The following is a 22,386-nucleotide window of genomic DNA, read 5'->3' on the forward strand; positions in this document are numbered from 1 at the left end:
AACCTCAACCTAAAAATGTATGCCAAATTGTTAGTGAACAGATTGAATAAACATCTCCCTAACTTAGTCCAACCAGATCAGGTGGGATTTGTGCCTGGCCGGGTGGCGTGCAATAATACCCTTAAAACCTTTGATATTATCCATCATAGTGTATTCACTGTATTTGATTTTGAAGTAGTTTCGTTCCTGTGATTGGGAGTTTATTACAGCCTGAAAGAACAATTAAAATATTGATACTTTATTAATGGTTCAATTCTAAAAACTGGCTTTTAAGCCCAATGTATCCTAAGTACAGGCACAAGTAAGCGGCCAGAGGTATGAGAGATATCAGTAAGTGCAAGCACATATGTCCACCCACTGATAATACACTCCCCTTATAGTATAGGCTTTCTCTGAAACCCTTGCCACAAACGATCTAATCCAACGCGTTTCAGTACCTCCAGTTCATGGAGTACGTCATCAGGGATTAAGTCAAATTGATAATATAGCCGGTTGGCACTCTTACCTGCTTTTTAAAGGGAAGGTTTTTTTTTTATATATAATATTGCTTTTAGTATGGTATTAAAATACATTTTATTTATTTGTGTTCTTGTGTTGTACTTTTTTATTTTTTCTTACTTTTACTTCTCATTTTTTCATGGTCCGATTAACGACACATACAGAGATGGAATACGGCACATACATCCCCATAGAGAATGCGAACGGGTGCCGTTCCATTCACTATAGCGTACGCCGTCTGTGTGGGAACGGCGCATGCGCCGCTCCCACACAGACCAAAAGGAAGGTCTTTGGTAGAGCGACATCCGGCGCCATTTTCATGTGGACCGGAAGCCGCGGCCGGACAGTAAGATGACTACTTCCGGTCACGGCTTCCGGACATATGTTCAAGGCAGCGAAGACGCAAGGTGTAGGAGCGGAGGCGGCAGCAGCTGCAGGAGCAGGTAAGTTATGTTTGTGTATGTGCTGTGTGTATTAGGTTTGTTATACTGTCTGATTACCACTGTATCTAATCCTCCTACACTGTGCATTCGCTCAGAAAATGGCGACACACAGTGTAGGAGGTTTGAAGATTCAACCCCCTCCTTCTCCTGGCACTAGACAGGATAAGGGAGGGGGGATTGTGTGAGGACACAAGAGCGAGTGTGTCTACCCCAAATTTGCAGCATAAAGCAATGAGGTTGCTTTACCACATTGCCAATGCTGCAATTTCGGGAATTGCTCCCTCTAGTGACCAGCACATGGAAATGTTATAAATTAGAATCTAATTTATAATATTTCCTGACTTGTGAAAAAATTAAAACAATGTGTAATCACTTATATACTAACTGTTTAACTGGAAAAAAAAAAGAAAAAAAATTCTAGCTACGCATTCCCTTTAAAGTCTCCCAGCGCGTACACGGCACTTATACACTGGCCGGGTATGCAACAGGCAGGGCACCAGGCAGGGCTGCCCTTTACACCCATTGTTGTATGTTCTCATTATGGAGCATCTCATGGCCTCCATTCCGAACAGCACGCATATTAAGGCAGGACAGAATATAAGTGCTCTGCATTTGCGGATGACCTATTGGTTTATCTCACGAACCTGCATATACCTCTTCCCTCGTTGATGTCCGAGCTGTCCCGTTTTGGAACATGGTCCAATCTTAAGATTAACTTCTCCAAGTCTGAGGCTTTGAATATATCCCGTCCATCCTCGACACTATCACTCCTCAAAAGTAATTTCCCCTTCTCCTGGCCTGCTAAGGGTATAACATATTTGGGTGCACGTATAAACTCTGATCTCTCACAACGGTTTGCCAATAACTTCACCCCTTTTGTGGTTCCCTGGTTTGGTATTATTAAAATGTCACTCCTCCCTAGGTTGCTGTACCTCCTGCAGACGATCCCTATCTCCATCCCATCCTTTTATTGGCTACGTATCCAACAATGTTTTGGATGCTTCATATGGCCAACGGGTCGTCTCTGTCTGAGTAGGACAATTCTTACTCGCTCCAGGGACGCGGGTGGGTTTGGTCTGCCAGACTGTCTTCTTTATTATCTGGCGTCGACTCATGCTCATGTCCTTGACTTCTTTCATAATCATGAATCTAAACTTTGGGTTCGTTTAGCCCAAATCTGTACTCGTACCCTATCTACTCTGCCATGGACCCTGCCTGGGAACAGACAGACTCCCGCCTCCTTTGTTGTTCTCCGTACCCTCTTGGCACTGCGGTCCTCTGGGGTGGGTGGCTCACTGGTTGACCCACTGGGTCCACTGACCCCTATTACTGACGACCCTGCCTTTCCTGCTGGGGAGGCGCGTCTTTCCTTCCTGGGAGGTCTCCCGCCAATCCCATGTACTTCACTCAGGTCCTATCCGATTCCTCTCTACTCCCATTAGCCACTATCTGCCCAGCTGATATGCGACGTGGTGAGGGCGTATTTGAATACTCCCAGTTAAAACATTTCTATAGTGTTATTAAGCGGCGGGCTCACCTTCACCGGCCGCTTACGGACTTCGAGCGCTTATGTGTCGCCGCCCTGTCACCTACGCACGCCATTTCCATACTCTATAAAATACTCCTCTCCCAGCAATCCCCTCACCTCTCATCCTTCTGCAGGGCTTGGGAGACAGAATTAAACGCAACATTCTCTGACGTAAAATGGAGACAATGTTTTTCCTTTTCCCAGAAAGCTTCGATAGCCACACGAGCTCAGGAAAGTAGCTATAAAATTATTTCTATGTGGTATCGGGTCCCCACTGCCCTGCATAAATGGTACCCGTCTGTACCGGACACGTGCTGGCGCTTTGGGGCGACAGGGGGAAACATGTCTCATATTTGGTGGAGTTGTCCCTACTTGCAGAGTTTCTGGGAGGCGGTTCAGCAAATTATATTAGAAGTTACTGGGGTCTCGGTCCCTAGCTCACCCGAGGCGGCCCTTTTATTTATGTTCCCTATGCCATTACCCATTTATAAACGCTCTCTACTTAGACACCTCCTCCAAGCTGCCAAATCAGTTATTCCCCGCAGGTGGCGAACGGCAGTCCCTCCACTGTCGGATGAGTGGTTCCAGGAGGTTGCCTTACTACAGCGAACAGAGCACCTTCTGGCTCATTCTGCGTCTGCTTTTACCAGATACAAGGACACTTGGTCTCCCTGGCTTATGTTCCTTTCTTCTTCCACCTACCGTAATGCGGTGACTTGAGATACACTGAATATCCACCACCCATGGGACTTCCTCAAAGCGAGGACTACATACAGATGTGAGGGGGATTGCTTGCTCCAATCATGTCTCTGCAAGGTGCATAGCTGCTTCTTATTTACTCATGATAATCCGGAACTGGAGTCCAGGTTCACCATGAACCCCCCCTCCCCCTTGTCTCTTCTTTACCCTTGTTTATTTCCCTTGTGTCTGTCTTAAAGGACGAGTGTCACGAAAAAAAACAATTTGATATCAATTTGCATTTAGTGTTTTATTATAAAATCTTTTATTTATGTGTGTGTTTGTGTTTTACTTTTTTCTTTTTTCTAACTTTTACTTCACTATGGGGGCTGCCATTTTGTTTTTCATCTCTGTATGTGTCGATTAACGACACATACAGAGATGGAATACGGCAGCTACAGTGCATAGGAGTCAATGAACGGGAGCCGTTCCATTGACTTTGCTCTATGGTTCTATACTGCGCAGATGCAGGTCAGAGTCACACAGAGCAGAGCAGCTGTTTGCAGGGAGAGAGCAGGCGCCATCTTGAAGACCAGCTGCACTGCAGGTAAGATGTGTGTCTCTGCATGTCCCACGCTCTATCTCACAGACCCCCGTTCTCATGACCCCCGACACCCCCCCCCCCCTTGTATGAAGGACACATGATGAAACTGTACTGGGAAAGCCCTGAACGATAAATCTCTAGTTGTGCTGAGACTGTTTGGGGATGTGACTAATGAACCTCTCAGTCTCAGCACAATTAGAGAGATTTATCGTTTAGGGGTCTGGGAAAGCTGGGTGACCACCATTACCCCTCCTACTGGAGTGTGAGAGGTTCATTAGTCACATCCCCAAAGACACTCCACTAGGAGGGGTAATGGTGGTCACCCAGCTTTCCCAGACCCCTGAACGATAAATCTCTCTAGTTGTGCTGAGACTGAGAGGTTCATTAGTCACATTCCCAAACAGTCTCAGCACAACTAGAGATTTATCGTTCAGGGGTCTGGGAAAGCTGGGTGACCACCATTACCCCTCCCACTGGAGTGTGAGAGGTTCATTAGTCACATCCCCAAACACACTCCAGTAGGAGGGGTAATGGTAGTCACCCAGCTTTCCCAGACCCCTGAACGGTAAATCTCTCTAGTTGTGCTGAGACTGAGAGGTTCATTAGTCACATTCCCAAACAGTCTCAGCATAACTAGAGAGATTTATTGTTCAGGGGTCTGGGAAAGCTGGGTGACCACCATTACCCCTCCTACTGGAGTGTGAGAGGTTCATTAGTCACATCCCTAAACACTCCAGTATGAGGGGTAATGGTGGTCACCCAGCTTTCCCAGACGCAGATATAACCAGGAAAGGGCTGGATGGACGGGCTGAGGGTGCACAGGGTTTTTGGTGATCCCCCTCTGTCATGTGATCAGACCTAGGTTACCGGATCATCAGATGGGGTTCATGTAACTATAAATCTGTCCATAACAAGAGACAGTGGCACTCAGGACAAGCCCTGCCCTCATGCCGTAGTTGTGTGGTTCTGTCTGCAGTGATGGCGGTGGGTGGCTCTGACACCCGCCTCCCCCGTCGGGTCATCTTAGGACAGAAGGGGTGTCCGGATTGGAGACACAGCACCGCACCTGTCCTCAGGTTGTTTCTGGTATTGCAGTTCACCTCCATTGAAGTGAATAGGACAGAGCTGTAATACCACACACGACCTGAGGACAGGTGCGGCGCTATGTTTTCCCTCGCGACCCCTTTAAGACTTTTCCCGTGTGTGTGTGTGGCAGAGCGGAGTGTGCACGGTCGCCGCTGATACTTCATAGCCGCTTATCAGCTGTTTTGAATAATCAGCGGAGAGCACCCCCCCCCCCCACACACACACACAAATCCCCCAAGATCAAGTGTAATCAAGCGTTTTTTATGTGTTTTTTTGCACATAAAATGTGCGGAAAAAACCAAACCAAATACACGGCGTGTGAAGCAGTCAACTGAAAAGTCATTCACTTCACTTTCATCATTCTAAGGCTGGGTTGACACGACCTATTTTCAGGTGTAAACAAGGCGTTTTACGCCTCGATTTACGCCTGAAAAGACGGCTCCAATACGTCGGCAAACATCTGCCCATTCATTTGAATAGGTTTGCCGACGTACTGTGCGACGACCTGTAATTTTACGCGTCGCTGTCAAAAGACGGCGCGTAAAATAACAGCCTCGGCAAAGAAGTGCAGGACACTTCTTGGGACGTAATTTGAGCCATTTTTCATTGAATTCAATGAAGAACAGCTCCAAATTACGGCCGTAATTGACGCTTCGCAAAACGCGAGTACGAGCAATTACGTCTGAAATGACGGAGCTGTTTTCTCCTGAAAACAGCTCCGTCATTTCAGACGTAAATGCAATTAGCGTGTGCACATACCCTAAGGGTATGTTCACACACAATGTTTTCAGCTGAAAAATCGGAAGCAGAACGCCTACAAGCATCTGCCCATTGGTTTCAATGGGAAATACGGCGTTCTGTTCCGACAGGGCATTTTTCACGTGGTAGTTTTCCAAAAACGGCACGTAAAAAGACGCCCGACCAAAATGAAGTGCACATCACTTCTTGGGACGTTTTTGGAGCCGTTTTTCATTGACTTTATAGAAAAACAGCTCCAAAAACGGCCGTTAAAAAACGCGAGTTTGATTAAAAAATGGCTGAAAATCAGGAGCTGTTTTCCCTTTGTTTAGTAAGCGTGTGAACATACACTTAGCCTTTTGGTGTGTCCTATAACTTGTTCGAGCTGCAGAATCACACCCAATATGGCTGCCGGACACTGCTTAGAAATTTGAAGACACCTTTACCTGGCTTGTGAGAGGGGGGGTGAGGTTCCCTCCCACATTTACAGCAGCTGTGAGTCAGGTTGCTTTGCCTTATTCACCTTGCTGTAATTCTGGGAAGTGCTCCCTCTGGTGGCCAACATTGGAAAACATGTCAAATTATTATTTAATTTTTAATACTTTCCACCATACGGAAAAAAAACAAAAATACAGCAAAAAACTAAAAAAATATAATAGAAATAAGTAACGACACTTAAAAAAAAAGGTTTAATTTGCGACACATTCCATTTAAGTGGTCATTGGCTTCCTGTGATTGAGCTCACCCACTATTGCCATTGCATTTTAGGACATATGAGAAGCTGAACTGTTGTATATTTTTTTTTTCTTAACCCCTTCAGGACTGAGCCTGTTTTGGCCTTTTGGACGCAGATAATTTTTTCAAATCTAACATGTGTCACTTTATGTGGTAATAACTCCGGAATGCTTTTACCTATCCAAGCGATTCTGAGATTGTTTTCTCGTGACATATTGTACTTTATGTTACTGAAAAAATTTGGTCGATAAATTCAATATTTATTTGTGAAAACGTCAAATTTTAGCGAAAATTTGCAAAAATTTGCATTTTTCTAGATTTAAATGTATGTGCTTGTAAAACAGATAGTAATACCACACAAAATAGTTACTATTTAACATCCCCCATATGTCTACATTATGTTTGCATCGTTTATTTTTCACGTCCTTTTATTTTTCTAGGACGTTACAAGGCTTAGAACTTTAGCAGCAATTTCTCATATTTTAAAGAAAGTTTCAAAAGGCTATTTTTTCAGGGACCAGTTCAGTTCTGAAGTGGCTTTGAGGGCCTTATATATTAGAAAGTCCCCATAAATCACCCCATTTGGAAAACTGCACCACTCAAGGTATTCAAAACCACATTCAGAAAGTATTTTAACCCTTTAGGCGTTTCACAGGAATTAAGGCAAAGTAGAGGTGAAATTTACAAATTTCATTTTTTTTTTGCCGAAAATTCATTTGTAATAAAAAAAATCTGTAACACAGGAGGTTTTACCAGAGAAATGCAACTCAATATTTATTGCCCAGATTCTGCAGTTTTTAGAAATATCCAACATGTGGTCCTAGTGTCCTAATGGACTGAAACACAGGCCTCAGAAGCAAAGGAGCACCTAGTGGATTTTGGGGCCTCCTTATTTTAGGAATATATTTTAGGCACCATGTCAGGTTTGAAGAGGTCTTGTGGTACCCAAACAGTCGAAACCCCCCAAAAAGTGACCCCATTTTGGAAACTACACCCCTCAAGGCATTTTTCTAGGGGTATAGTTAGCATTTTGACCCCACAGTTTATTTGCAGAATTTAGTGGAATTAGTCTGTGAAGATGAAAATCACCTTTTTTTCTGTGGAAACATAGAATTTTTTAATTTTTACAAGGAATAAAGGAGAAAAAGCACCCCAACATTTGTAAAGCAATTGTTCCCGATTATGGAAATACCCCATATGTGGTAATAAACTGCTGTTTGGTCCCACTGCAGGGCTCAGAAGGGAAGGAGCGCCTTTTGGATTTTGGAAACTAAAAAAGAGAAAAGGAGACACGGTGCCACATAGTGCAGGTAAAACGAGAGATGTTAGGAGAGCAACTAAGTTATTAGAAGGTGCTCACCTTGATTGTAGATACTGACAGTTATCACAATGTTGTAAAAGCAAAAACTGCTGCCTGGTCCACAGACACAACAAAACTGCGTTTGTTGTCAAAAGTGATGAACAAAAAGAAAAACGAAAAAATGGAACCAAAGTGGCGCTGCTAATGATAGGCAAAGAGGCTAAGCAAAGTTCATAATTTAATATTGGTGTTCAGGGTCGACAAGTTACGCGTTTCAACGCCGGACCGGCGTCTTCATCAGGCTAATACAGACAAGGCAACTTACAGCGGTTTAAATACAGCAATAACTAATTACAATTAACTACAAGACGAGAAAAAAAAAAAAAAAACGCCAAACGGCGGGTCAAAAGTCATTCATTACGTTACAATTAAAGGTAAACAGTTAGTGTATAAATGATTAAACATTGTTCTAATTTTTTCACGAGTCAGGAAATATTATAAATTAGATTCTAATTTATAACATTTCCCAGTGCTTGTCACTAGATGGAGCAATTCCCAAAATTGCAGCATTGGCATGTGGTAAAGCAACCACATTGCTTTATGCTCCAAAATTTGAGAAAACACACTCGCTCTAGTGAGCTCACAGAATCCCCCCTCCCTTATCCTGGCTAGTGCCAGGAGAAAGGAGGGGATTGAACGGTCAAACCTCCTACACTGTGTGTCGCCATTTTTTGAGCTAACACAGTGTGTAGTAGGTTTACATACAGTAGTAATCACACACTAAAACACGTACATACACAGAAATAACTTACCTGCTCCTGCTACCGCTGCTCCCTCCGGTCCGTCCGCTCCCTCCGCTCCAAGTGCTTGCTTCAGAACACAAGTCCGGAAGCCGCGAACGGAAGTAGTAATCATACTGTCCAGCCGCGGCTTCCGGTCCACAAGAAAATGGCGCTGGACTTCGCTCGGCCGAAGACCTTCAATTTGGACTGTGTGGGAGCGGCGCATGCGCCGTTCCCACACAGACGGCGTACAGCAAAGTGGATGGAACGGGTCCCGTTCGTATTCGCTATGGGGCTGTATGTGCCGAATTCCATGTCTGTATGTGTCGTTAATCGACACATACAGAGATGGAAAAAAAAATGGCAGCCCCCATAGACAAGAAAAAGTTAAAAAATAAAAAAAAGTAAAACACAAACACACAAATAAATAAAACATTTTTTAATAAAACACTAAAAGCAAATTGATATAAAACATTTTTTCGCAACACTCGTCCTTTAACGCACATCGACAGCATCAATTAATGTTACAAAGTTTAAAAAAGGAAATGATTTACACATACAAAATACGATAATGGAAGAATCTACATAGACTATAGGGAATAGATCTGTAATGGCAGGGGGGTAGGGAAACAGACAGTGAGCCCTAATCTACCCACCACTCAGTCCCTGCCTACTTGCAACGACCCGCCCTAGGCGACGGGGTACAACTGGGCGACGGTCCCTACGCTCAGTAGGTGCACGACAGACAGACAAGGGGACACAAGCAAAGGGAAATGGGGCAGTTGCCCACGGCAACACCGTGAGCAACAAGAGAGGTGAACGAGCCGAGTCAAACCAGGAATGTACGAGGTACCAAACGCAGAGCAGGAGAATAGTCAGTAAGCAGGGGTCAGTATGAAGCAAGGTCAAATAGCTAGGAGCTGCAGCAAGGCCAGGAAACCACACGAGAAGAATCACAAGCAAAGGAGGAACAGGAAAGGCAGGTATAAATAGACAGAGGGCGGGAGCTAGCTCCGTCTGGCCAGGCTGCGATAGGCTCTCCCACGCCTAAGCCTGCCATCCTGAGTGGTGGAAGATGGAGTCAGTCTCAAAGACATAGAACCAGGTGCAGACTGATTACCCATGGGCGTATACACAGAAGTTGTGCCTGGCAGATCCTTTACAGATAACTAAAAAGTTTTAACCAATAAATGATGATGATGCTACGGATACGTGCAAAAGTTATTTCAAGAAATGAACAAATATAACAATATATAGAATATCACTCACCCACATGGTGATTGGATAGACCCTATATAGAGGATACTCGGACAGAAACATTCGTAATGTGTGATCCAGAAGAACTGGATAAAACACAGGCGGCGCTGAGATAGAGTCCCTGGCGTCTAGGCAACCATGGAATTACGGTGGCCGAGGAAGACCAAAAAGGATCATGACACGCAAAATGGTACGCAGTGAGAAGAAAAGCGAGAATTATACTCGCTTTGACAGACTGAAGATATAGATGAGAATCAAGGCAAGGGTACACAGAGCCGAAACCAAAATAGGTAAGTAATTTAAATTATTTTGTATAGTAAGTTTATGCCAGTATAGAGAGAAACTAAAATGAAAACAGGGATAAAAATCAATGTAATAAGAAATGTATAAAGAGATTAAATATATACATGTAACTTGGTCGAAATTAATGATCTAATATCAATAATAAGATAGTTGGGAAGAAAAAAAAAAATATATATATTTAGAAATATATAAAAAGGACATAATGTAAAGAGTAAAAAAGAAGAACTAATTCAAGGACAGAGGCATGACAGCACAATATGTCAAACAATATATATATATATATATATATAAATCATAAAAATTACTACAATTTAAACATGTATGAGTAAAAATATATAAAAAAAAGAAGTTTACAGACTCTAAAGCAATAGATCGATGTATAAAGAATAATTGACCATATATAATTAAAATGAAAATTACATAGATATAATGAAAGAAATCATTCCAAAGTGGACTCTGTCAGGTCATAAACAATTCTTTTTTTAAAAAACAATTCTTCTGGCTAAACCAAAAATCACATATAGAAGAGCTAAAACTTTAACCCCTTAAGGACGCAGCCTTGTTTTGGCCTTAAGGCTCAGAGCCCATTTTTCAAATCTGACATATTTCACTTTATGTGGTAATAACGTCGGAATGCTTAAACCTATCCAAGCGATTCTGAGATTGTTTTCTCGTGACACATTGGGCTTTATGTTAGTGGTAAAATTTGGACGATATATTCAGTGTTTATTGTTGAAAAATTGCAAAATTTAGGGAAAATTTATAAAAAATAGCATTTTTCAGAATTTAAATGCATCTGCTTGTAAAACAGACGGTTATACCACCCAAAATAGTTACTAGTTCACATTTCCCATATGTCTACTTTAGATTGGCATCGTTTTTTGAACATTATTTTAATTTTCTTGGACGTTACAAGGCTTAGAACATAAACAGTAATTTCTCTTTTTTTTAAGAAAATTTCAAAAGCCTTTTTTTTAAGGTACCTCTTCAGTTCTGAAGTGGCTTTGAGGGGCCTATGTATTAGAAACCCTGATAAAACACCCCATTTTAAAAACTAGACCCCTCAAAGTATTCAAAAGAGCATAACAGGCCCCTGCCCGGCAAGGTAGGAACCGCTATGTCCACAAAACAACCAATCACCTACAGAATATATAGAGGGGCAGTGTCCAAAACCATCTATAGGAACAGAAAAGGATCACTAATCCCCAAAATGATGTCAGTATTTCCAGAAGAACCGTAACAAAGCCCATGGTGTATTGATAAGGAACAGCTAAATTATTAGATATCCTCCAAAAAAAAAAATATCATGCCCGTATCACGGTACAGAATTAGGAATGTAACAGCCGTATGTGGCAGGACATAGTCATAAGAAAAAGGAAATACATCCCCAATTTATTCTTGTAATCATTGCTAAAATGCACGACTTCCACTAATTCAGGGGCGGCATGGGTCGCAGGTGTTGGATTTATCTACTAATAAATGCAATGCCCACATTATTTTTTTATTTCAAGAACACTTGTGGGGTCCATGTTCTGAATAGACAGATGTGGGCTCCTGCACAATAAACTGTATTCATTTGTGAGTGATCAAGTCCTGGATTTAAATTGTCCAAGAAATGTATAAAAAAAATAAAAAAAAAGGGGAAAATTAGTTTTACAGTCTGAAATAAATACTTTACTACCTCCCCGTCAGAATCCCTCCCTCCCTTGGAAAGCCCAGAAACGAAAAATAAAATATGAATAAATGAAATTGACTCCCTAAAAAGAATCCCCCCCACCCCACCCTTTTTGGTGTTCCCTGAATTATATATAAAATCAATAATTAGAAACAGTGTGATAGGTCTCAAAGCAGGGGTAGTTGCACAGGCCTGGATTTGAAGGGCACATGGGGCAGTAATACCGGGTATCCCTCCTCCTTCCATGTTTACTACACACCCGGCATCTCCTTTGGGGGTATTCCTTATTCTCAGTGGCAGGGACGGGGTGAAGGAAGTGGCGCTCAGTGAGCCTTTTGACTTCCTCTGACTCAAAGGAGTCTACAGGTGCGGGGGAGTCAAACAGGAGGCGCTCTATAATGTTTTCCTGATATTGGAGGAAACTGAGAGTTCCCTGGGTCTTGTACAGCACATAGCTGTTATAAGTAGCCCTCTGGATGAGGTAGATCGCTACCTTTTTATACCAGGCCCTAGTTTTGCGCTTGACCTGGTACGGTTGTAGGACCAGATAGATCGACTCCCCCCATGAACTTATTATAGTCCACTACGCAGACCGGTTTCCTCTTATCAGAGGTAGCTCCCCTCTCTCTCACTGCCACTCTGGTGTCCTCATACACGGTGGTCAGCCTGTAAACCTCCTTTTTATCACTCCATTTGACAGCGAGCAACTGGTTGCTTGCAAATGAGTGTCGCACCCCTTTCTATTCGCCTGGACACCAGTTGCTGAGCGAAGCAGACTCTATTTTTGCGGACTGTCCCACAGGCCCCTGTATTAGCAGCACGGAGGGACTTATACAGGGGAACACTGGTGTAATAATTGTCGGTGTACACATGGTACCCTTTCTGTAGGAATGGCAACATGAGTTCCCAGACAATTTTCCCACTAATGCCAACATCCTCTGGGCATTCTGGGGGATAAAGGTGGCGGTCCCTGCCCTCATATATAAAAAGGCACAGGTGTAGCCCGTTGTGCTTTCGCACACCTTATAAAGTTTCACACCGTATCTGGCTCCTTTGGAGGGGATGTATTGGCGAAACGATAGATGGCCCTTGAAGAACATAAGGGACTCGTCTACCGCTGTTTTTTGGCCTGGGTTGTACAAATTTAGAAATGACTCAGATAGGAGGGAGATGAGGGGTCTTAACTTGTTGAGGCGATCATGGCCTGGGTCACTTTTTGGGGGGATTTGGGAGTTGTCTGAGAAGTGCATGAAACGCATTAGAGTCTCATAGCGTGTTTGGGCCATGACAGCAGCAAATACAGGGGTGCGGTGGACAGCGCTGGTAGCCCAGTAGGAGCGGATAGAAGGTTTTTTTTACTATCCCCAGGTTTAGGGTAATTCCCAAAAATGTTTTAATCTCACAGACGGTTGTGGAGATCCATCCTCTGGCATAGTAAGACCTGGGATTTTGGGTGACAAATTGCCTGGTGTATAAATTTGTCTGCTGGACAATTAGTTCCAAGACCTGATCGCCTATAAACAAATTAACAAAAATTATAGGGGGTAAAATTTGCGACATCAGTGTTGAGGCCTGGAGTCGCTGTAAATGGTGGAATTTGGGGGGAGAAAGAAACTGCAGGATCCCACATTGCGGGAGGAACTGCATTACTAGGCCCTGCTCCTGACCCTTCACCGGTGACAGCTGCGTCCACCACCATAGGGCTGGGGGGTCCAGTGGCAGAAGCAGAACTTGTGTCGCTTTCTGAGCCAAGTTCTGCTTCTGACGCAGCGTCCATACCGATTTTGGAAATGCTAGAGCACAGCATGGTGTACGCCTGCTCTGCAGAGAACATTCTGCGGCTCATTTTATTGTAACACTAAACTAACAAATTACATTTTTTTTGGTATTTTAATTCACACATATATATATATATATATATATATATATATATATATATATGTGTGAATTAAAATACAAAAAAAAATGTAATTTGTCATTGCAGCAGATTTCAATGCAAGACACCCTACGAGACCACCCATCTCGCATGCTACAGTTTGCAAACTGCTTGCCAAGTTTCGTGAAACTGGTTCAGTGTTGGATTTGCCCAAATGTGGACGCATGAAAACTGTCATTAATGAAGAAACATCAGTGGCTGTCCTAGCTTCATTCAGCAAGAGCCCACAGCGTAGCACTCGCCGCATGTCACTGGAGAGTGGCATCAGTGGAACATCCCTTCGGCGGATATTAGCTACTCACAAATGGCACCCTTACAAACTCCAGCTGCTGCAGCATCTCAACGAGGATGACCCAGATCGGCGCACTGAATTTGCAGAATGGGCAAAACAAAAATTGGAACAGGACCCTCAGTTTACACAGAACATTTTGTTCAGTTATGAGGCAAACTTTTATGTGAATGGTGAAGTTAACAAACAAAACCACCGCTATTGGTCTGACACTAACCCACATTGGATAGATCCCTCCAAGACTGTTGGAACACAAAAATTGATGGTATGGTGTGGTATATGAGGTACAAAGATAGTGGGGCCATTCTTCATCAATGGATACCTCAAGGCCACGGGATATCTGAAATTGCTACATGATGATGTGTTTCCCTCTTTATGCACTGAAGCTGGCATGTTCCCTGAGTTTTTACAGCAAGATGGTGCACCACCACATTATGGGTGTCAGGTCCGAGCATTCCTAGATGAACAGTTTCCTGGAAAGTGGATTGGTCATCGTGGGCCAGTTGAATGGCCCCCTAGGTCTCCCGATCTGACCCCCTTAGACTTTTATCTTTGGGGTCATCTGAAGGCAATTGTCTATGCTGTGAAGATACGAGATGTGCAGCAACTGAAACTACGGATACTGGAAGCCTGTGCTATCATTTCTTCTGCGGTGTTGCTATCAGTGTGTGAAGAGTGGGAGAAGAGGGTTGCATTGACAATCCAACACAATGGGCAGCACTTTGAACACATTTTATAAGTGGTCAGAAACTTGTAAATAACTCATGAAAGAATAAAGTAACCTTAAAACCAAGCACACCATTGTTTTTCTTGTGAAATTCTCGATAAGTTTGATGTGTCACATGACCCTCTTCCCATTGAAAAAAGTTGGATACAAAATGGCCGACTTCAAAATGGCCACCATGGTCAACACCCAGCTTGAAAAGTTTCCCCCCTCCCATATACTAATGTGCCACAAACAGGAAGTTAATATCACCAACCATTCCCATTTTAGGTGTATCCATATAAATGGCCCACCCTGTATATATATATATATTGTTTGACATATTGTGCTGTCATACCTCTGTCCTTGAATTAGTTCTTCTGTTTTACTCTTTACATTATGTCCTTTTTATATATTTCTAAATATATATATATTATTTTTTTTCTTCCCAACTATCTTATTATTGATATTAGATCATTAATTTCGACCAGGTTACATGTATATCTTTCATCTCTTTATACATTTCTTATTACATTGATTTTTATCCCTGTTTTCATTTTAGTTTCTCTCTATACTGGCATAAACTTACTATACAAAATAATTTAAATTACTTACCTATTTTGGTTTCGGCTCTGTGTGCCCTTGCCTTGATTCTCATCTATATCTTCAGTCTGTCGAAGCGAGTATAATTCTCACTTTTCTTCTCACTGCGTACCATTTTGCGTGTCATGATCCTTTTTGGTCTTCCTCGGCCACCGTAATTCCATGGTTACCTAGACACCAGGGACTATCTCAGCGCCGCCTGTGTTTTATCCAGTTCTTCTGGATCACACATTACTAATGTTTCTGTCCGAGTATCCTCTACATAGGGTCTATCCAATCACCATGTGGGTGAGTGATATTCTATATATTTATTGTTATATTTGTTCATTTCTTGAAATAACTTTTGCGCGTATCCTTTTCGATCTGTGTAGCATCATCATCATCATTTATTGTTTAATACTTTATTACTGGCGGTTTTTTCTCGTCTTGTAGTTAATTGTAATTAGTTATTGCTGTATTTAAGTTGCCTTGACTGTATTAGCCTGATGAAGACGCCGGTCCGGCGTTGAAACGCTTAGCTTGTCGACCCTGCACACCAATATTAAATTATGAACTTTGCTTTGCCTCTTTGCCCATCATTAGCGGCGCCACTTTGGTTCCATTTTTTAGTTTTTCTTTTTGTTCATCACTTTTGCATTTTGGAGCGCAGATTTTGCTGGACTGGTTTTCAGTGCCATGTCGGGTTTGCAACGCCCCGGAGGAACCAAAACAGTGGAAATCCCGCAAAAGTGACCCTATTTTGGAAACTACACCCCTCAAGGAATTTTTCTAGGAGTACAGTGAGCATTTTGACCACACAGGTTTTTTGTAGAACTTAGTGGAATTAGGCCGTGAAAATGAATATCAACATTTTTATCCACTAAAATGTTGAATTTTTTAATTTTCACAAGGGACAAAAGAGGAAAAGCACCCCAACATTTGTAAAGCAATTTCTCCCGATTACGGCAATACCCCACATGTGGTCATAAATGTATTTTTATTAGAAATTAATTAAACCTTTCAGGATTGATCCTTTTTTGCTTTTTCATTTTCGTTTTTCTCTCCCCGCCTTCCAAGAGCCATCATTTTTTTTTTAATTTTTCCGTCAATAGAGCAGTGTGAGGGCTTCTTTTTTGCGGGAGGAGTTGTAGTTTCTATTAACACCATTTAAAGTACCATAAAATGTAGTGGGAAACTGAAAAAAACTAATTTGCGGGCTGAAATTGGAAAAAACTGTTATTCCTCCATTGTTTTTGGGGTTTGTTTTTAAGTCTTTCACCGTGCGGTAAAAACGACAACTTTAGTTTTATTCTGCGTCTAAAAACGATTAAGGTGATACCAAATTTATATCATATATTTTTTTATATTTTACTACTTTTACAAAGAAAAGACTATTTGTTAAAAAAAATTTTATTGTTTTGTATCATCACATTCTGACATCCAGGGCTTATTTTTGGAGGGACGAGCTGCAGCATTTTGTGGTACATAAATCTTCCTGGTCACTTTATTACATCTTTTTAGAGCTAAGGTGACCAAAAAACTGTGATTTTGGCGTTTTAAATTCTTGATTTCTTACAGCGTTTACCGTGCGCAATAAATTACGTTTTACTTTATTCTGCGGGTCGGTACGATTACGGTGATACCATATGTATATTGTTTGTTTTTTTTACGCTTTGCAGCGTTTGCACAATAAAATTACGTTTCTATCAAATTATTTATTTTCTGAGACACGCTATTCTGAGCCGTAACTTTTTATTTTTTAGTCAAAAAAGCTGTGTAAGGGCTTGTTTTTTGCGGGACGGATTGTAGTTTTTATTGGTACTATTTTGGAGTAAATGCGACTTTTTGATCACTTTTTATTCTATATCTTGGGAGGGGTGGTGACCAAAACATAGCGATGCTAACATATTTTTCCGTTTATTTTGTTTGCGGCGTTCACCTTGCGGAAAAAATAACATTATAGTTTCATAGTTTGGGTCGTTACGAACACGGTGATACCAAATATGTGTACTTTTTTAACGTTTTCATTTTTTTCCTTTAATAAATGACTTATTATAGGGAAAAAAAAAATATTTTTACACTTTTATAAAACATTTTTATTAACCTTTTTCACTTTATTTTTTGTACCTGCAGCTCTGATCGCTGCTAGAATACATTACACTACCTAGGTAGTGTAATGTATTCCAACAGTCACTGGTCCTCATAGGCTTCCATACATGGCAGACCCGGAGGCCGTTGCCTGGCCTCCGGATACCAGTAGAAGCATCAGCAACCCCCACAATTGCATGGGGGCTGCTGATGTGCTACAAACCCCCTAAATGTGGCGATCGCCATCAAGCACCGCATTTAACGGGTTAATTGTCTAAATCAGCGGCGATGAGCCGCTGATCGGTAACACTGGACAGCTGACCTCCCAGATCCCGATGCACACCTTGTCGCCGACAGTGTGGATTGGGAACGACACAGTGACTTCCTGTCACTCGGACAGGAAGCCTATCAGGACCAGCCGAAGGTTGGTCCTGTTGGACTTCCGTCCACGGCAGACACGGAGGCCATTGTTTGGCTTCCGTTTGCCATGCTAACTATTGGCAAACCCCCGCAATTTCGGACCGGGGTTTGCGGATATGCTAGAGACCCCTAAAATTTGATCGGCAGTAACTCTCAGCACCCGGGACAGTGAATTACCGCTGGAGTTAATAGTATTAAAAGTTAACTTACTCAGAATTATTTTTCTTCTTCTTCTTCCTCCAGTCCTGCCTCCCGGGATGACGTTTCATCCCATGTGACCGCTGCAGCCAATCACAGGCCAATCACTGGCTGCAGAGGTCAAATGGACTGCCGCGTCATCCAGGGAGGTCGGACTGGATGTCAAGAGAGGGACGCGTCACCAAGACAACGGCCGGGTAAGTATGAATTTCTTTTACTTTTTCTGCGGGAAGGGCTGTCCCTTCTCTCTATCCTGCACTGATAGAGAGAAGGGGCTGCCGATTAGTGCAGTGCAATTTTGCAGCGAAAACGTACCCGTAAATACGGGTGGAATACGGGTGACACCGGACCCGTATTTACGGGCACGTAAATACTGGTGCAATACGGGTCGAATACTTGTGACCAAGGACCCGTATTTACGCCAGTATTTACGGGAGCACAAAAATACGATCGTGTGCATGAGGCCTTACATTGTCGCTTTTCTATTCGTATCCGATCTTCAACGTAAAATCCTCTGACCACTTATTTTGCTATACCCGTTATACGAGTCATAGCGATAACAATTAGGCTATGTTCACACGGAGTATTTTGGGGGAGGAATATCTGCCTCAAAATTCCGTTTGGAACTTTGAGGCAGATATTCCTCTCCCTGCACGCCCATTTTCGCGGCGATTATCGCGCCGTTTTTCGCCCGCGGCCATTGAGCGCCGCGGGCATAAAACAGCGATAAATACGAAGATAGGGCATGTCGCTTCTTTTTCCCGCGAGGCAGTTTTACTGCTCGCGGGAAAAAGACGCCGACGCCTCCCATTGAAATCAATGGGAGGCGTTCTCGGGCCGTTTTTGCCGAGTTTTGCGACGCGGTTTCCGCGTCCAAAAACTCGGCAAAATACCTTGTGTGAACATAGCCTTAGAATTAGAGAAGGTTTAAAATATTTGTGATGGATGGAACATATTCCTGTCAGCCAGAAAATACATTTTCACCTACTGACTGACACCTTGAACAATCATTTACAACTAGTTCCAGAAGAAAAAACAAACACCGGTATATTTAATCTATTAGATTAGGTTTGGGGATTTGCCATTATTGATTAGGGTGTATTCAGACGTTGCGGCTTAGATGCGATTGCGGTTTCTACAGGTGAAATGCGTCTAACACGCTTCACCTGTAAAAACTGCAACTGCATAGAAAAACACGCAAGAAAGCCACCTTAATTTTTTTATGCGGTTTTAAACGCACCTCAACCACAACGTCTGAATACACCCTTAAAGTTCTAATAAGGGGGATGGAAGTTATAAACATATATAATCCCCAATATAATTTTAGTTTAACACACACACAATTTAATGTAGACCTATGTGATATGTATGAACTCCCCACATCTTACAATGATCTCCAGGGCTCTGCTTCAGTGAGTGTTTCAGTCGCAAAGTGGAATTTCTGTGCAATTTCTGCTTCTAATGACACTTTGATGAAAAAGCTACATACCTGAAGATGGTTGTGTATATTAATTAAATGAACACAAGCTTTTCAAACAACTTACGTGATCTAATAGTATACCTGATATAAAACAACTTTGTCATTTACTTAGTGTTAAAATGTTGTTGTTTTATCCATGTAAATTCTGTTTGTATTATTTGCACTAGGTGTTTCCTTCCTGTAATATGCTGTCCACCCCTGTTGTCAAGCAATGCAAAGCAGTATTGATGGACTGCAGAAGGTGGGGTTGTGTCACTTCATGGCCTGCTATACAAGTCTATGGAGAAGGAAGGGGGGTCAGGAGGAGGGTGCAGAGAGAGTGTGACTCAAAGACATGCTGCATGGAAGTCTATAGCCCTGTTCACACTCAGTTTTTTTACAAGTTTTTTTACGTGGAAACCGTGCCAAATAACTGCTGAAAATGCCTCCTATTCATTTCAATGGGAGGCGGACGCAGATTTTTACCGCAAGTAAAAAGAAGCGACATGCCCTATCTTCGGGCGTTTACGCCTCTGACCTCCTATTGACATCAATGGGAGGCAGAGAAAGAGTATTTTGCGGCGTTTTTGCCCGTGGAACTCAATGGGCGCAAGCAAAAAACGCGGCAAACAGAGTGCAGGCAGATGAAAATCTGCCTCAAAATTCCAAACGTAATTTTGAGGCAGAGTTTTTCCTCCTGCAAAAAACTCAGTGTGAACGGGCCTAAGGAGGGGTGAGCAGGGGGTGGAAGCAGGAGCACAGTGAGAAACACACGGGCGATCATTGATGTAGATGCTTGTGGTATATATGCAAACTTTGGAATTATTGTGTGGCTATGATTATATCCCTAATTGGTTCAATAAAATATAACCTTTCATTGTAAAATTAAAAGTGCCATTCACAATACAAAAAAAAAAAAGAACAAAAAACTACACTGAAAGCCAGTTTATTAGACACCTGCCCTTTCACAATTGGATCTTCCCTGTATGAGAATTGGACACGTCACCCCGGAGTGCAGCATAAAATTAAGTGAGCAAGTTTTCCGTAAATCATTTTTAGTGTGAATCCAAATTAAAATTGGAAAATGAAGCGATCGGAATTACTTTTACAAGTCATGGTCATCGATGCTAGACCATCTAGGGCCAGAATTTTTTTTTTAAAATGCACATTTTGTGGGGTTTTCTCATACAACAATGTCGAGAGTAACCCGAGAATAATGTGAACGAGGAAAAACATCCACCGAAAGGCGATCCTGTGGATGTCAACAACTGGTTGACGAAAGGGGTCAGAGGAGAATGTAAAGAATTGTTCTGACGAACAAGCAAGAGTCCCTTCCTCGCTGCGGGACAACTGTCCCGTACTGTAATCATGTTTTCAGTACGGTTCCACGGAGAGGCAGGGACTCCTAGCGTCGTACATAACTATGATGCTAGGAGCCCGGCTCCCTGCAGTGTGTTTGGTCCGGGACTTGCGGCCGAAATACGTTCCGTCCATTACGGACCGAACATGCTCGTGTGAATCCAGCCTAAGGGTTAACAAAAGTAGTGAGGAACTTTTATACAAGGTAGGGCAAAGGAAAAGACAAGCAGTTGCCGAAGCAAAAATTTAGGACTTCATAAAGACGATAGCTTCAATCTAAACGGTCATTAAGAGCAACATCACTATTTATTTTGACTAGTTTTTATAAATCTCCCCCAGTAAGCTGCAATTTCTTACAAAGTGTACCTCCACTGAAAAATAAAAACCATGCGCTTAGATCCTCATATACAGTACCTATATAAAGCCTATCCCCTCAGACCTCTTCCTCCTAATTCACTAACAGGAAGTTGTTAACACTGTCTGCCATATTAAAGATACAGTGGAGCTGCAGACCGGTCACCAGTCACTCTTTCTACAAGCCTGCTAGCTCACATTACACTTGCTACTCCTCCCCCCTCTTGTTCGTAAACTCCTGTGAGGACACCGCCCTCACATAGCAGGGACAGGACTTTATTCGCTAGCAAGTTGCCACTGCAGACCCTCAAACAGCTTGTAATTCCATTTGTGTAAGGCTTTATTCATGCGCCGTATACACCTTCTGTTGCAGAATGCCTTTGTATTGAATAGCGTAGTAGATTGTGCTATTCAATAGTTACAAGTATTCTGACGCATCCCACCTAAACGTACGCCAAAACGAGACTTTTGCCATACGTTGGGTCAATGGGGTGCTATGGATACATACACTGCAAACATAGTGTGAACATAGCCTCACACCTCTTGCACACGACTGTGTTCGGCCCGTGAAAAAGGGTCCATGTGGCGGATGGATTTCCCAACCCGACCGCAGCACAGGTGAACTGGCATCATAGACAATCATGATGCTGGGCGTCTCTGCCTCCCCACGGAACTGCCGATTCATACTCGGTGGGGAGGCAGGGACTCTTAGCATCATCAAATGTCTATGATGGCAGAAGTCCCGTTCACCTGTACCGTGGTCAGGCCAAGAAATCCTGCCGACACACGGACCATTTTTACGGCCCCAACTCGCTCGTGTGCAAGATAATCAAATTATATTAGCTATCTCTCTCTGTAGCTGACATCAGTAGGGAGGATGTAAAGGGTTGAAGGAATACCCTCTACACGTTTTATGGGTCAGTTCACACAGTGTTTTTTTGCACTGATTTTGATGAGCAAACCATGCCGGAATCAGCGCCAAAAAAATCACCAAATCCTTCCCCATTTATTTCAATGGGAGGCCGAGGCGTTTTTTTACCGCTGGCAAAAAAAAAAGCGGCATGGTCCTTCTTGAAGCAGTTTCCACTTCCGTTGAAATTAATGGGAAGTAGAAAAAAGCCACGTTACTCGTTTGAGTCTTTTTGTTAGCACGGTTTTTGTATTTGATTCATTTTGAAAAAACGCCTAAACAAAAACCGCGGCAAAAAAAAAAAGAGGGCATTTCAAAAATTGCCTCAAAAATCCTGAAGGAATTTTGGAGGCAGATTTTTTCTGTGAACCGACCCTTCACAAACAGAAGCCTGTAATAAAACTGTCACGGTCTCTGTCATAGCAAACAACATAATGTATAGAAACAAATGAGCCCCTGAG

The 22,386-nt window shown here is 42.6% G+C and overlaps 2 protein-coding genes across 5 annotated transcripts in view; one reads left to right on the forward strand and one right to left on the reverse strand.

The window, feature by feature from the left end:
• The window catches only part of XRCC4 (X-ray repair cross complementing 4), a 459,278-nt gene that overhangs the window by 435,444 nt on the left and 1,448 nt on the right, over positions 1 to 22,386 (reverse strand). The window lies entirely within an intron of this gene.
• TMEM167A (transmembrane protein 167A) overlaps positions 15,363 to 22,386 on the forward strand; it is a 35,753-nt gene continuing 28,729 nt past the window's right edge. Inside the window, exon 1 of the mRNA XM_075837659.1 lies at positions 15,363 to 15,446. Within this exon, the coding sequence (XP_075693774.1) occupies positions 15,396 to 15,446 (51 nt within the window). The 5' untranslated portion in view covers positions 15,363 to 15,395. The remainder of the gene's footprint in view (positions 15,447 to 22,386) is intronic.

The sequence above is a fragment of the Rhinoderma darwinii genome, chromosome 1 (assembly GCF_050947455.1).
Source record: "Rhinoderma darwinii isolate aRhiDar2 chromosome 1, aRhiDar2.hap1, whole genome shotgun sequence".
Lineage (NCBI taxonomy): Eukaryota > Metazoa > Chordata > Amphibia > Anura > Rhinodermatidae > Rhinoderma > Rhinoderma darwinii.